This window comes from Cygnus olor, chromosome 2 (genome assembly GCF_009769625.2).
Source record: "Cygnus olor isolate bCygOlo1 chromosome 2, bCygOlo1.pri.v2, whole genome shotgun sequence".
Classification (NCBI taxonomy): domain Eukaryota; kingdom Metazoa; phylum Chordata; class Aves; order Anseriformes; family Anatidae; genus Cygnus; species Cygnus olor.
In genome coordinates this window covers 51,532,999-51,549,362 of record NC_049170.1, presented here as the reverse complement: position 1 = coordinate 51,549,362, position 16,364 = coordinate 51,532,999, and the positions used below count along the sequence as shown (strand labels likewise).

At 38.6% G+C, this 16,364-nt stretch overlaps 1 protein-coding gene across 2 annotated transcripts in view; it reads left to right on the top strand.

Annotated features, from left to right (window-relative positions):
- Positions 1–16,364, top strand: part of CDKAL1 (CDK5 regulatory subunit associated protein 1 like 1) — a 434,256-nt gene that overhangs the window by 138,549 nt on the left and 279,343 nt on the right. For both annotated transcript variants that reach the window (XM_040546176.1, XM_040546177.1), the window contains one exon: positions 5,206–5,254. In XM_040546176.1, the coding sequence (XP_040402110.1) occupies positions 5,206–5,254 (49 nt within the window). The remainder of the gene's footprint in view (positions 1–5,205; positions 5,255–16,364) is intronic.

The window sequence follows — 16,364 nt, the reverse complement described above, 5'->3', positions numbered from 1 at the left end:
AGGCAAGATACTGCCCCCTCCCCATGTCCCTGGTGCCCTGTCCTCAGCTTTAACAATTTTGGGGTTTATTTTTTTGGTTTGCTGAGATGGCTTTCTTTTTTTCATTCAACAAAAATTTGTAGTCTACAGCATTTCTGGTCTTTTGTCCCTCCTTTACTGGCTTCAGGAACTTTTTTTTTTTTTTTTGATAGTCTCTTTCTGATATTTGATGTACTTTCTCATTGCTTGTTACCTCAGATAAATTTCTCTCTCTGGGAAACACCAGCTGTGGCAGAGGAAGGACAGTCAAGAGAAACTCCAGGAGTATTTTCTCAAGGGGGTTGTCACTGCCCTGTCGATGCCAGAGTTCTGCCTTCAGACCTCCTGTGATAGAAGGAAAATTGCCCTGAAAGGAACCGGGGAGATTCAGGGGAGAACCTTCATTTACTTCAGAGGAAGATCCTTGAGAAGGTTATTTTTAAAGGGAGTCTCCCCACCATTTTTAAATGGTGGTAACTTTGGCAGTCACTGTGAGAGCTGGGACTCATCCGAGGGGGAAACCACCAGCTTCTCAGCCAAAAGTGTCAGAGGTCTCACGCTTTGTCTCTGGCTCGTTGATATTTTCTGAAGGAATTTAAATGCTCATCTCGTAGGATTTAATCCTCTTCAAATGGGACCAGAACAGTCGCCATGTAACGGGCAGTGGCGTGAGTTATCCAGAAATCACGAGCACCGCAACAGTTGGCAAGGGGCAATGTGCCTCTGGTGTAAACATGCCTGCTGTAGCTGACTCTGTCTAAAATTATCTCTGGGCTGTATTAAGAGGAGAGAAAATGAATACTTTTTCTTTCATTCTGTAGCCTGCCAGGAGGCCCTAAGCATTCCCAGCTCTTCTGCAATACATCGTTTGGCCAGATCGTTCCTCAGCTTCTTTTGCGCTGCAGCTTGAACCAAACAGTGTTTCTGCGGTGCCTTAGATGCCCTTGTCACAGACTCCATTAAAAGACAGTCCTTCAGAAAATACTCGACATTTGTGAATTGCTTGTTTTCACAATCAGCCTCTGTTTTCATACTGTAGCTACAGCCACTGAGAAAGCACGCTGAGGCACTCAGAAAAGACCCTTAATACATCGGCTATCTTTGCGTTTCTGAAGTTTAGCCCTTATTATCTAGCTTCGGTTGATAAGGGACATCTGAAGACCATCTCTCCTGTTTTGTGCTGGTCCCATCACTTCAAAGGGAGTTTGGTTCAAATCTCTTGACCCACAAAATACTTCCGTCCTTAACTGAATCGGCACATTAAACTGAAAAAAAAAAAAAGTCTTTATTTCACTAAATTTTGGATGACGTCCTACTGTTTCATCTTCATTCATGGCAGTGCGGGATCTTTGCAGGGTCTTGGCGCTTTCCTTGGTCTTGGCCTGAAGAGAAAGTTGGAAAGAGTTTCTCGTGCGTGTTAGGTACATGGGTGCACTTTTCTAGATAGCGTTATTTGTTCTGAGATTTATGGGTGCACTTTTCTAGATGGTGTTCTTTGTCCTGAGATTACTGAGTTCTGCCTGGTAGAAAATTTCCAGGTAAATGTGCAACCTCTCACTTTTAACTACCCCTTAAGTGTACTCGGAGATTATTGGGGCTCTCTTAGAGGTTATATTTTTTCCAGTTTGCCTTGCAAAACAGTTTCAGGATTTTAATACTGCTTCTGAGACAACTCAGATCATGGCTGAGCACTTGGAAGCATTTGCGTGACCATCCTCAAACGTGCATGTCTGTCTGTAGTCACAAATCACCTAGTGCGAGATTGCAGACATAGCACATTGCAAGCATGTCTTTGGGCTGTTTACATCCAGCAGTCATCTGTTGAATGTGATAATGACAGTACAAAGGGAGCTGGGGGACTTTCTCTGATGACAAATGGACCATGTGTGCATTTGTATAGTCTTCTAGCTAATTACTAGGGCTCTGATAGAGAGCTCAGGGCTTTTCTCCCAGGGAGTGCCAGGCTGTCCTGGGAGGGAGTGGTTTGAAAAGTGACTGACGTGTGTTCAGGTGCGATCTGTAGTGTAGCTTCAGCCTCAGCATGGATATCTGATGTCTTCCTCATCTAGGTGCTGGATGCATGTCATTTCTTAGCTGTACTAAATGCCTAGCTTTGATCACACCAGGAAAGCTCAAAGATTTTTCCTGGTTTTCATTTCAACTTGGTCTTCATGCTTTGATGTAACTGTCTTTTTCTTTGCTTTTTCTTCAGCTGGTTTTCTGCTTTAGCTACCCCTTCATCCCTTGGGCCCTGCCTCTGCTCCTGTTCTATAGCCATCTCAGCCCAGATTTGTGCATCAGCCTTCCTTTTTTCCCTTGTATTCCTGCTCAGCTGTCTGCTCCAGTCTGTCCTTAGTTTTTGTTCCACCCAAATCCTAATGGAGAACCGTCTATAATGGATAAAAAGTCCACTGTGTGGACGCTTACACTAGAAACAAGATCACACAATCTGTGGAGCTAAGTATAGTGCTATATCCAGCAGCAGTGTACCTGTTGTCAGTCCTGAAGGTTCTGATTTTTCAGGCTTGCTGCAAAGAAATGTTGAGGAGTGGTGTTTTTGCCCTTCATGTACCAATAAGAACTTTAAGTCTTCTTGCTTTAGGGGCTTCTCAATGCCTGTTGGAGACATCATTGGGTCAAGAAGGTTTATGGATGCTCTTGATACCACTCTTGAACAGAATTGTCCAAAAGGTCAGTGAGATATGCTGAAAGGAATCCTGCAGGCCTCCATACGGCCAAGGCAACTTCATTGCCATGAGTTTGTGATTTTTTTCTTTTTCTTATTTTTATTCTTTTTTTTTTTTTAAATACAAATCCCCAAAACACTTCTCTTCTCTTACACCAGATTCAGCTCAGTTTTACTGAGATATTTGAAATGAAGATTGGAAGCATTCAGTATTTTCTTTTTCAGGGCTTGGGGCTTTAGCCAAACAATTTCCAATAATTGCAAATGAAAAATGCTTAGTGTGGGAACTAACATATAAAGCCGAGTACACATCCATTCCTGGTTGCAGTTCTCATTACTTCCAAGATGAATAATTTTAATTACTTTCACGAACCTTCTTCTTGACAGACATATCCAGATTAATTTAATTTATCCGATAAAATGAAAATACACTTTTTCCCCCCCTGTTTTTATTTAACAGGGGGTTCAGGGCTATGCAAAAATTCCCCAGGTATACAGAAAGTAATTATAGAGGTGGTTCAGGTTGTGAACCATTGTTTTTTTTTTTATAATTATTACGAACTTAAACAGTTTAGTATTGAGATATGTAGCAATAATATTTTGGGCAATGTATTTGGCAGAGACTGTTCTGTGTCTGTGCTTATAATTTTGAATTCATACACATTCGAAGTTGCTTTTTAAAATCTAAATAGAAAATCCATGTGTAAGTGTCTTAGGTCATATTTTTTTAAACTTATCTCTATATGAAATGGATATGTTTACAAGCATGAAAATATGCATGTATTCCACATAAGTGCTTATGTGTGCTTTATTTATGAGTAGATTGCTATAAATATAGGTATATGTCCATAATATAGATGCTTGGAATCCAGAAAAGGACTTAAATATGTCTTTTATAAGACTAATAAAACGTCAATATTAGTGATACTTTGAATAACTGAATTTCTAGAGTTCGTAACTAATATGCTTTATTAAGAAATCAGAAGTGGCAGAGATTTGTGTTTGGAAGAGGCTCTATTTCAAAAGTTTTTTTTTTTTTTTTTTTTTTTTAAAGTTTAACATGGACTTGATCCAAAATCCAGGCCGGGAAAAGAACAGATTCCCACTGACTTCGGCGGGGAACTCTAGGTCAAACACCAAACTACAGATGATCTTTTTTTTAGCTGTTATTAGACCAATTGAAAAATGAAATAGAGATGATTGTGCAGACATTTGTTTACAGGAAATGACAAAACCAGTGGCTTAAGGGCACATAGATTCAGTAGCTTTGATGCAAGTGATCCAAGTTCCAAGCTCCTTTGTTGCAGACCAGGTTCAGCTCTTGATGCCTGTGCGTCATGTGCTTTTGTGCTTGTTTCTGAAACAAACAAACAAACAACAAAAAACAAATCAAACAAAACAAACAAACAAAAACCTCCAAGCAGATGAATGCAAAAATCATACTAAATCTAGTGCCTATCATGTACATCTGACCGAAGCAGTGTTTAAAAATCAGTATTGTGGAAAAGATTCTGAACTAATTTAAATGTACAAAGTAGGGCTTTCTGAGTGTTGGTTTTATGCATTATATATAAATTTATATGTGCATTCCTACTAAACATTACATAGAATATGCACTTTGCATGAAAGTTGTAGGAAGAATGTCAACTTTTAGAATTTGAGTGTTTAATTTTGCAGTGTTAATGCTGATTCTTTCTACTTACACTATATACCCTTTGGTATATTATTTGTCATTAACTTTATATAAAGAATATTTAAAGAAACGTCTGAACTATTTATAACATTATGTGAATTTAGGCGAGTGTAACACCAGAACATAAACTTGTCATCTTTGCTAGAGGTGTTATGTCATGATCATTAAATATTAGAGCTTTTCCTTCCATTTCCAAACACTCCCTGCATTAAGTCCAGAACAATGTCTTGTTCTCTTAACCTTGACCATGGTATTTTTAGTTTCTTCCCATGTTCCAGTGTCTTTCCCCTGCTATACTTACTTCTCATAATTTTTCTCTCCTGTAGTCTTCCTCACAATATCCTCAGCTTCTTGTTACGTTCTCTCTCATCTGCTATTTTTGTCTCTAGGCTGGGAAGAGGGGAGCACCCCAGCGGCTGGTAGAGCTACCCAGGTGCTGACTGCCTGGGTGACCACTGCCTTTCAGTGACCAAATGGACCACAGACAGCAATTAAGGCCTGAAGTCTGTCAGTCTTTCTATAACCAAGAGCCCATAGGATCCCTCTCTCCTATCTCTTTGGTGACTTTTCCTGAACTTATGGGAACCTGCTATTTTTGAGGACAAAAATTGTTTTAAATCAATTTAGAGTTACTTTTGGGACTATGATGGAAGAATGAAGATGCACAGAAAAAAAATGGCTATAAAAATGTACCTCCAAGCTGTTTGCTTCCCCTTAATCCAGAAGAACAGACTTTTGAAAGAAGAGTTATATAAAGTATGTCCAGGCGTTTACTGCTTAAATACTGACCTTCTGACATTTTTTTTAGGTTCAGCAGATAGATCGTGTAGTAGAAGTTGTAGAGGAAACTATTAAAGGTAAGCAATACACTTGAAATTATGCTGTTATGCAGCTGGTTTCTGAGATGTAAGCATTAGCTAGCAGAAATGCTGTTACGTTCTTTACCAACCTAATTCTTGCTTTCCCCTCTAGCTAAATGTTTGGGCAGTGATATACTTTGCCATGTGTGTTTAGTGTAAGTAGTAATTTCAGAGATCTTTTCTGGCAGGAGCTCCGTGGCCTGTTGGATTCATAGGTAAATGATCCTGAGGAGACTTCAAGAACCCATTTAAGTTGCATCAATGTAGGTAGATGTAGAGTGCTGTTTAAAGTTTCTGCTCTATCTTACTTCACTGCTCTATCTCCACCTTCTTATGTTTAGTACTCTCATGTTTTCTTCTTTTCAGCTATTTTGGCTCACTTCCCTGAGCTTTTCTCAGCAGGACAGATGAATTATCTACTGGTTTAATGTTCTTTTGTAATTGTGTTCCTTGTTCTCTCTGGCTGCGTTCATGTGTGTGTACACGCAGTACTTTGCAGTGAAGGGGGGCAAAGACAGTATTGTTTCTCCAGTCTCACTAGTAAACATTTGCTATTAAATAAATATATTTGTCTGGATCTTTCTGGGTTACCTAAGTTTGTCTCCATTACTTATCAGGCAATAAAAATTACTGTTCCGTGAAGCTTTAAATTACAAGCTTTAGCTCAATTGGCTGTACTTTCAATATAAACAAGTGTCTGGTCCACAAGATGTTGCCTGTACTTTTAATGCTGGAGTTTGATCGTTTTGAAATAGAACATGAAAATATAGAAATGGCGCAATAAAGCTTAAAAGAAGAGGGGAAAAAAGTTTCTGTTAAGAAACCATGTAGTGTTGTAAAGCTTTTAGAGTTTGCAGTTTGAAGGCCTTAAGGCGTGTATTGCTTTGAGTACTTTCAGAAATGAAACCTGTACTCTTCTGTACTCCTAAACCAAACTTACTGCAGTTTGTCCTTATTTTATGGTTTCTACTCTTTTGGTACAACCTATTGTATTAAGCTAACAGAGAAGAAACATATTCAGTGTATTCATATTTGTTACTGAATGTGCATAACTATTTTCCCAGAAACATCATGGTGTTTATCACAACATGTTGAAGATGGGGATACTTCATGATTTTCACAACAGCACAGTATTTCAGATCCCTATCTAATTTTCCTGAAGTGTATTTATTCTTAATGGAGTAAAATGATAACCTGGGTCAGCATGCCCTCCCTTTACAAAATTGTGCTTTGTAATATTTATACTGACTCAGAACATTACTGCTTTTTTGATAACATAGTTACTCAGGTTATTGTGACTGAATATTATATGCTTAGAAAGAAGGCAAACAATCTAGAAGCAATTGTTAAAATCATGTTTTTCATTGAATTAATTTTAAGATTGCATTTTACATATGGATGTAACTCTGGAAAATGTAGTACAAAAATACAATGTACACTTACGCTTTGAAAAGCATCAATTTGGGGAAAAATTTAGCTTCCTTTCTAGCTTACTATAAGTGATCTGAATAAAAAGAAATAAGTGGTCTGTTGAATTCTGTATATGGTGACAATTCCTTCAGGGATTTCTCAGAAGGTAATGGAACACAGTATTTCATAAGTTCTATTGGAAAAAATGAACAGAACCAGAATTTCTCTTTGGGAGAGAATTGGCAAATTGACAGGGGTCACAGGGTATGATAAAGCCTTGCTTTTGCAAAGGACAACCATTAAAATTAGCTTTTACTTATAATTTGTTTTTCCATTTAAATTTCTTTGAAAATAATGCGTTGATTTATGGATTTGGTAATCACCTTCCACGAATAGAGAATAATATGAAACTCTTTGTTCCTGTGCTTTTTAAGTGATTCTAACTTTCATTATCTAAGTAAAGAAAAAATACTTTAGGTAACAGGACCATTGGTTAAGAATGCTTTATGCCGTAAGACAGATCCATGGTAGAAGCTTAAATTCTTGTATTTAAAACCAAATTAAATGTGTTTGCACTGTCTTCATAAGTCTGTGACATTAGTAACAATTTCTGAAGCCCCAAATATCTTGAGGAGGCAAAGATGGTGTGGGACAGGGGATTAAATACAGATTTTGAATTGAGAGCCAGTTTACATTCAGTTTTTTGTTGTTTTTTTGTCATTGTTATACAATGCAATGTCCTTCACCTGTCTTTTAAAATCAATAGGTTATATGGGTGGTTTACTCTTGTAGTGTGGCTATGTCTATACTGAAAGTTTAAAAAAATGTTCTGACTAAATATTTAAACGAAGTTTAAACTGCATAGCATCTGTACCCTGCAGGGCAGCTGTCTCTGTAGATCAGTCTGCCTGAGTTGTCAGGGTATTCTGTCGAGATTACATGGTTATTACCATAGTTGCCAGTTTTAAGTTCAGAGACTGGTTTTCCTTAGGTTCCCATTTCTTGAGGACTACCAAATATTTTTTGGTGGATACTTGAATTTTGCTGCGCACAATTTACCAAAAGGGAAACATTGTTTAAAAAAAAAAAATAATATCCCCCCCTTTTTTTTTCCCTAATGGTTTTCTCTCTCATTTACGAAGAAAATGTCTACCCTGTTAGATTTGTTTGAAAGCTTACTGTACTCCTCCTCAAAAACCACTCTTTTGGAATTATTCAAAGCTCTTTCTATGAAATATGACTGTGTTTTTTTCTAGTTTTATTTCTCAATCTTACAGTCAAGTTTAGGATACCCTATTCAGAGCAGTGTCATTGTACTGATTCAACTGATGGTTTCAAGAAGTAGATGTTTATGGTGGTCTTTACTTCACCTTTCTGAAAACAGCGTAATTGCAGTTCCCAACTCTCCGCTTACTCATAAACACTTTTTATGTGACTTTACCTTTTTATCCTTCTTCATCAGAAAATGGAAAAGAAGGATGCTCATGTTTCTTTTGGCTGCTAGTGTGATAAGGGACGGAATTTTTAAGAGACCCCATGATGCCTCATTTTGAGATCACCCTGAGCTTTATCACAAGTCTCATGGAACTTTCAGATTCCCTGTGATTATCAGGTAAATTCTGAAACTGTAATTTCCAAAAGGGATCTTTAAAAGTGTGCAATATTTGTATGCAGGTCATGTCTCGTTTAAACTGTGTCCAAAGAGGTATTTTAGCTAGAGGCATCTTCAAGTACTCTTTCTATAGCTTATATTGCTAAAATCTGAAACCTCTATACTTCCAACTAAGGAAAATCATGGATTTCAAGGAGCTGGACAAATGAATTTGATCTCAGCTTTAGAATTACATTTCTTAAAGTGACAGCCACAAAAATGTAGCTGGAGTGTTTCAGTCTTACAGACTTACAGAACAGTTTCATCATGCAAGTCTCTGATTGAACAGTTTAGCGAAACTTTCTCCTTCTGCACATTACCCAAATCTTACAACTGATTCACAGCTATTTTTACATCATTGGGGCACCCTATTTCCACTCATGTGCTTAGTTTCCTGGTAATGACATAGTAAGTTAGCAATTGAATTGTTTGAACTAGAAGAAAACTTGGTTATACTTGACATATGCTCCTTCACTAAGTAAGATTTCTGTACAAAATTTCAAAGCTGTTTAGGTTAATCAGTCTCTATAGCCTGTTCCGGTAAGATGAAGCTTTTTTTTTTCCTGATGGGAACCACAGGATGTCACTGGTGATTGCTCAAGTCAGCATTTTTGAACCATTCTAAAAGCTGTTTTTAAAAATAGCACAGTGTGTGTGTATGCACAAGCTGGGATAGAAATGGTTTGTGTAAAAATGGTCAAGAAAATATATTTAGTCTGTAATTTAAAGGACAGATTTTAATGGCTTAATGTGGAAATTCTGCTTGGTTTTGAATTCAGGTCTATGTGGAGTTGGGGCTTTTTCCACCTCCCCTTCCAGACACGCTAGCTGTCTCATGTTGAAGCTTTTTGGGGGTGGGGAACATGGAAGTGGAGCATTTGTATACAATTTGCTTTTAGGTTAGGCCTTAGGGAGATGAGGGGCACAGGTTGAATTGAGTTTAGTCTGTATTGTGTCTGTCAAACGTTTTCACAAAACATAGTTTTACAATGGGTCATTAGACTTGATTGTTAAAAACAGCCAAAGGAAATTACTTCAGGGTTGAGCCTTTTATACTTCACATAACCTTTCTTGATTTCAGTCACGTTGACCTGTCTGGTGAAGTTGCCCATCCATTCCCAGTTTAAACATTAACTAGCATTTACTAACCGTTGAATTGTTAATTATGGATTGCTGATAGTTGTGTCAGTCTATGAAAACAAGCAGATGAATAGTAGCTGTTTTATACAGAGTACAGAATTTATACCAGATTGCATAATTTAGAGAGATTGTATTTATATGTATGTTTGGGTACGTGTAGGTAGGTATGTATATGAATGCTAGCATATTAAATAGTATATGTATGTCCTGTTTGTTTCCATTATAATCTGCTGATAACAGATAAAATAACAGTAGATGAAATACTGTCTACTGAATTTCAATGATTGTAGGAAGGGTGGCCTTGACTTAAGAAGCTGGTGATGAGCCAAAAGAGGAATAAAAACTATAGGCATCAGGAGTTCCTTTCTGAGGAAAAGTATAATTTGGCTCCCAGTCAGGAAACTGGCTGTTTGTGCCTAGTTGCAGCTTGAGAGGGGTCAGAGGGAGGGTAGTGGCCTCACTGAGCCCCAGTTTCTGGTTCTGTATCCTTTGAAAGGACATAGAAAGGGGTGGTGGTTTTGGCGGGGTTGTTTTATTTATTTCACTGTGAGGTGGCCTGACCTTGGCAGGCTGACAGACCCCCATCCAGGCTCAACTGCACTCCTTCGTTCCCAGCTCCTTTACTTCCTCCCTCACGGTGGCACAAGGGAAGGGGAATGGGGGCTGCAGTCGGTCTGTAACCAAACAGTTCCTCTCTGCCACTGGCTCCTCACACTCCTCCCTAGTGGTGGCCCTCCCACGGGCTGCTTATCTTCAAGAACTGCTCCCGTGTGGGTCTCCTCCACGGGGGACAGGCCTTTGGGAACAGACTGCTCCAGCGTGGGTCCCCTGTGGACCAAGAGCTCTTGCCAGCAAACCTGCTCCTGCATGGGCTCTGCTCCATGGGCTGCAGCTTTCTTCAAGGCCCCAGTGTCCTCCACAGGCTGCATGGGGACAGCCTGCTTCACCATGGTCCTCTCCATGGGCTGCCTGGAGCACCTCCTTCCTCACCAGCCATGGTGTCTGCAGGCCTGTTTCTCTCACTTTTTCCCTCATTGCTCAGTCTCAACTGCTACGCGGTGGCTTTTGCCCATTCTGAACAATGTTTTCCCAGAGGTGCCTCAGTCTTGGCTGACAGGCTCAGCAGTGCCCTGAGGTGGGTCTGCTGGGGCTGAGAGGAGCTGCCTGTGGCCAACCAGGGTCACCCTGTGGTCTCTTCTCACAGAGAAGATGGCCCCCCTGCCAATGTGTGGGCATCTGCACCCAGTACACACTGTTACGTCTCTAACACTCTAGATAGTAGAATTGCCTTTTAAACTGAGATTATTGAAAAGTCATGGTACTAGCTGCAGAAATTTTGCGAGGGGTTATCGATGTTTGATAGACTAAAAAAAAAAGGTGGGTGGGGATTTAAATCAGGTTTTCAGTAGGCAATACACAGAATCATAGCTTGAAGATACATTGTTGAAAAGACTGGTTAAAAGATTCAGAATCACCAATTTTTATATGTATTAATAGTGGAGGTTAGCAGCATAATAACGTAAATGTCATCCTCCCCTTCTCGTTGTCCATGAATTAGTAATTTTGGGGCTTTTCCTGTATAAAGAAAATTAATCAGAGATTTTTTTTGTTGTTATCTAAGAAATCAGCTTTATGTGCAGGTAGAATGTCATTACCTAAAGCAGTAGCATTTTTGTCTTCTGTTAATTTGAGAACTACTTTGACAATGAACATTGACTTAGGAAGGACCTGACTTGAATGCATCTTGCCATACAATTTTTAAATTAAGGTCTTTTCATTCACCTGAACACTTCAACAGGAGCACTGGCTTGAATTTTGATTTCATGTTTCTGACAGCTTAGGAGAAGTATGGCATATTGAGTGATGATAGGTTCTACCTTTCAGGAGGCGAGTTTGGAATAATATGATTATTTGCACCAGTATCAATTTAGAGAGTTTAGTTTTGCAGAGCATGATTTAAAGAAACAGTAGAGCACAGTGTGGAATATACAGAAATTATGGAGAAACTTCTGCAAGCACACTTGAATTGCTTTTGTAAAACATCAATAATTGTGGAGCTCAACGTAAAATTTTATTTGCAGGGGCAAGAGGTTTCCATTCCCAGCAATTGGTTTTTATTCTTAAACTAAAGTTTATTGCCCTTTTTGCTGTGCCTGCTCAAATGCTTTTGGGCATACAGTAACTATTAGCTATGTGAGAGGATCCAGAATTTTAGGTGGATTTTGTAATTATTTTCAATTACTTGGTATAGAAAGCTAGAGCAACTGACTATCCTTGTTATGAATATGACTTTGTTTTGTGAATTTTTCACAGAAACTGAATGGGAGACGAATAGTGGGGCAGGAAAACAAGCAATGGCAGGGAACAAACTGAAAACCCTAATAGCAAAATTTTGATTGTTTGTTGTTAAATGAGTCTGTGATATGCATGGAAAAGATACCTTTTCTTCCAGACTCATATGTGCTCTTTTCTGCAATTCTAATGAATGATCTTCTTACAACATCCCTATTTTTCTATGCTATTTACATTGGATAGATTGAGCTCTGTTAGCTGACTCAGCTCAGCTTGTGGTTAGCTCTGTATAGCTCCATTAGAGAATCCTTTGGCTGGTAAATGTAAGGCATAGCATGTTCAAAACAGTGCAATTTAATTAGCCATAAGAAGGATATAAATAGATAGCAGAAGAGTAGAGACGAAACTAAAAGCTTGCTCTTGCATACAGTGATAGGTTCATCTCAGCATTTCACTCTAAGGCTTATTTTGTTCTGTTCAACCTGCACACCCAAAAAACATTAGGTAAGTTACTTGTACTGCTGCAAGTGGCTCTGACAATCTGCCCTTCAATATTGTCTTTCCTTAGAACACAGCCTGTTTCATCTGATTATTTTTTTCTTTTTGAGCTTCTGTCCACAGTCTCCTGAGGTTTTGAACAGCATCCTTGATCCTAACCAAATGCATTTCTTCAGAGGGGTGAGGACAGAAGGTCAGGGAAACTCTTCCTACAGTTGATTCTTGGCATTGTCTCTCTGAGCTATTGAAGCCTGGAGCCAGTGTTTTGAGTTTACAGCAGATTTAACATTTAGCCACTTTTTTAGAAAGACAAAAATATCACATGATGTCAGAATAGAGTGAAGCTATTGAATCCTGAAAAATATAGTGCCTTAATAGTGTTTTTCAAGCTCTTTTGCTGTGAGAACGGAAAGTAAAGTGGATATGATGAAAATGGTTTTCTTGAATAATTATACATACAAGATTATATTTTCTTAATTTCATTCTGTGAAAGTTTTAGACAAGCATTAATTCCTTGTTAATAGTGACCTCCTTTGCAGTTTCACTTGTTACACTCTACTGTTTTAGTGCTTACAAATATTGCTGATATAATGATACATTGTTGAAATGCCAAGAAAGAATAGTTCTGTTCTATTTCATGGAGAGAAAATTATCTGTGGATTCCAATAATGTGGGCTACCTGCACAGCTTTTTCAGAAGTTTGTGAACTGTCTTACTCTATTTAATATCTTGTTTTTGAAATTAAATGAATTTTGAAAAGCCCATCGTCACCTGCATAGTGCTCGTATCCTGGAGTTTTCTGAAACAGAATTGTTCTTGGATGCTAATTTCAAGTGCAACGCTTAGTAAATACACATACTTCAGTCTAATATCATGTGTGCCACATGCTTAATAATATCTGCAGCTTTCTCTGAAGCCTTTTCAAGTCCACATAGTGTGGAAAGTAATCCTTTTATGAAAGAGCTCTGAATTGTGGAGACAGGGCCAAACATACCACCTGCTACCAGCAACCTGATGGGACCAGTCATTTTGCCAAGAGCATTCTTTTTCCTATGGTGCTGGGACATGCAGATGGGGGAAAATATCAGCAATCCTGACATCATTAGTCTGAATTATTCTCTGACTTGTAAAGCTACCCAGTTCCTGCCTACACCAGTTGAAGGAGGAGTTTGACTTGCACAACATTCCCACTTCTGCTGATCTAGGGGAGGAAAAAATATATTAATTGGTGGCCAGGAGCAGAGCATATGTCTTCCAGTTGGGTTTGTTTTTCCTTTGAGTCTGTTCCCTGCGTTTACAAGAGGCAGGAAATCCCATGAATGACGTTCAGCAGTGTCACCACTACGTAGCTGATGTGCTGTTGGCTAGCTTGGACGCGTTTGGGGGGAACATTCACACAACAAAGCCCTGAAGTAGGTTAGTGTGGTTGTTGTTTCTGCACTTGTCTGGCAGCATGTGATTGTTCTGGGGAGCTCGAGGATTCCTTTGCAGCCAGTCATGTCTGCTGTGGGACAGCTTATTTGTGCTTCAAGGCAGGCAGAAAAGATGGGCACAAGGGGGCTGATTCCACAAAGGTATACCAGGGCTTGGGGTCTAAGCTAGCTGTACAGTGTTTTAGGCAATTTGTGGTGCATCCTTGCATCTCAGGTGCTATTTTTGCTAGTCCTGCCCAGAGATCCAAAATAACTCATTTAGAAGGTCGTTTCTATCCAGTAGCTGCGGGGTTAGAACAACATCAATCTAAATAAAAACTTAATTGAATCTGGTATTAAAAGTTTTGTAACAGCTCCTAATTTGCCTCTTCTTCCTTTATTTTTTTTATTTGATTTTCTTAGGCTCCCTTCTCTTTAACATACTTTTGCATGTTTCTGTTACTTTCACTAAAATTTTCTGTTTCTTTTTAACTCTCATATTTACTTGATCTTTCAGTTTTTATCACTGCTTTTGGTTCTTCTTTACACTTCTTCCTTTAGTTTTTATTTGGGCAAATTTACACCTTTGTTTTCCCTTCAAATTGCTTTGCCTTCCTTAGCTACACTGCTCCTGTGTGCCATTTTTCCAGTGCTGGTATTAAGGAAAGGAAGCTCTTTATTCATCAAGAAGTGAATAAAGGTGGAAGGAAATGTGTGCAAGAGTACATGATATAGTACTTAGTCCTTTTCCCTCAAGATTCTGGAGAAGATCAAACAGGCAGGGGAGAGACAGCTGGGAGGTATAGAATTGTACGTTGGCAGCCTTGTTGTGAGGGAAAAAAGTGTCTTTCAGGAAATGGTGAACAACCTCTAAATATAATGATGTAACTGGGAAAGGGAAAGAACGAGTAACAGAAGAAGCTGAAAACAATAGAAATTGTCGCTGCCAAGGCTGGGGTTTCCTGCATCTTTGAGGATTTTCTTTAAACTTATGTTTTTGAATTCCTTCAGATATCTGCACTGAACTTTGAAGGTAACAGCTAAGAAATAGTGCTCTGCATTGGGCCAGGAGCTGTTTAAATGGCACACTGTGTTTCCAGCAGGGTGAGCAGGGAAGGAGGAGGGACTGCCTCTGGATGCCTTGTTCCATCTTTCAGGCAGATATTTCTCAGCAGCTACTGAGGGGGGCCAGCCTGTGCATTGAATGAAGCTGGCTATTTTTGAAATACAGCGGGTCTATTAATATCTGACAGATACTTGCAGCACTGATAGACAGTTCTTAAAGTTAACTAAAGGTGACTGAGCCAGGCCACTTCCATCTGACTGGCAAAGCTGGCAAAATACCAGTTCAGTTTGAATCTGTCTGTTGGAATTGCAGTAGCTTCTGCAGGTCTAGGTCATGGGGGTCTGACAGTAGTCTAAGGTTCAGAGCACATTTAATGTTATAGACTTAAGGCAAAGAAATTTCATTACCAGTTCCCTTCACATGCTCATATTTCAAGTTCAGGCATTCTTTTATCGTGCTCCTGAAGCACACGCCACCCACAGAGGAAGGTATGTGTACACAACGTTAATATTATGGTACTTTCTTTGTATCCTTTTTAACAAGTGAAAATGAATGCCTTGAAAATACTTGCATTCTGCACAGTGGTTTATCAATCTTGACACATTCAAAAGCCTTTATTTAGTCTAACAATAGGATTTAATATCCTGACTTAATTCATTCCAACCTCATCTTCTGTGGCATTGCCAAGCAATGTGAATTGTGTCCACTGGCTTTTACGTAAAGATGTTTCATTTTTAAGTGAGCTCTGAAAATTAGAGAGCTCTGATTCATTTTAAATTCTTTCTAGCTTGATTTCATTTACACTGCCTGTGAGTGATTTTGCTCTATAAGCTTCTTCACTGGGCGTAGTTAGTACTATTCTTAAATTGTAATCTGCATTAATTATCCATTAGTTAGTGAATACCTGCTCTCTAGCATGACCTAAACCTTTAATTAACCTTTATCCATTTCTAATATAATTTTATTTGCTGGTACGCTATGTGGAAATAGAGAAGTTATCTTTATGTCAGAAGAGGTTTATGGTACTCAAATGTTTAGACTCTGGTCTATAAACAGATGCAGACTAGATGACCTGACGAGAACTGTTTGTCATTAAGCTGTATTTCAAAGCTTTCAGGGAGACATCAAAAAAGGATGGTTTGTTTGATATCTGAGATAGAGCATTCATTGTTATTGGAGTTGAACTATGATTAATCAGAAATGGTTTTCTACCAAACGTTAAAAAGGAAAAAAAAAAAAAGATTACTCAGGTTTGGGACACCTGCTTTGTTGTTATCCAACCTGTTAGGTCAGAGAGAAGGAAGCTTAATCAGATACAGTGCTTTAGAAGGAAACCTTGATTGCGATGTTTTGCCCCATTCTTAGTTTTGAAAGGAGAGCCTAAATGAGATTTGAAATTACTGCTCTTGCTGTGATGCTTGATGTTGATGTGAGATTAAGGCTGGTCACGCAATTAAAAAAAAAAGTTATTTAGCCTTTTCCATATTGAAGATGACAAAATATTATTTTTAAGTTTTCTTGAAATAAGTATGGAGGAAAAAAAGATTTACAGCATGTGAAAAAGTATGATTCAATGTTTATCAAGTTATGCTTTATTAATAGCAACAATGCTGTAAACAGATGCTTTAGTGATTACTT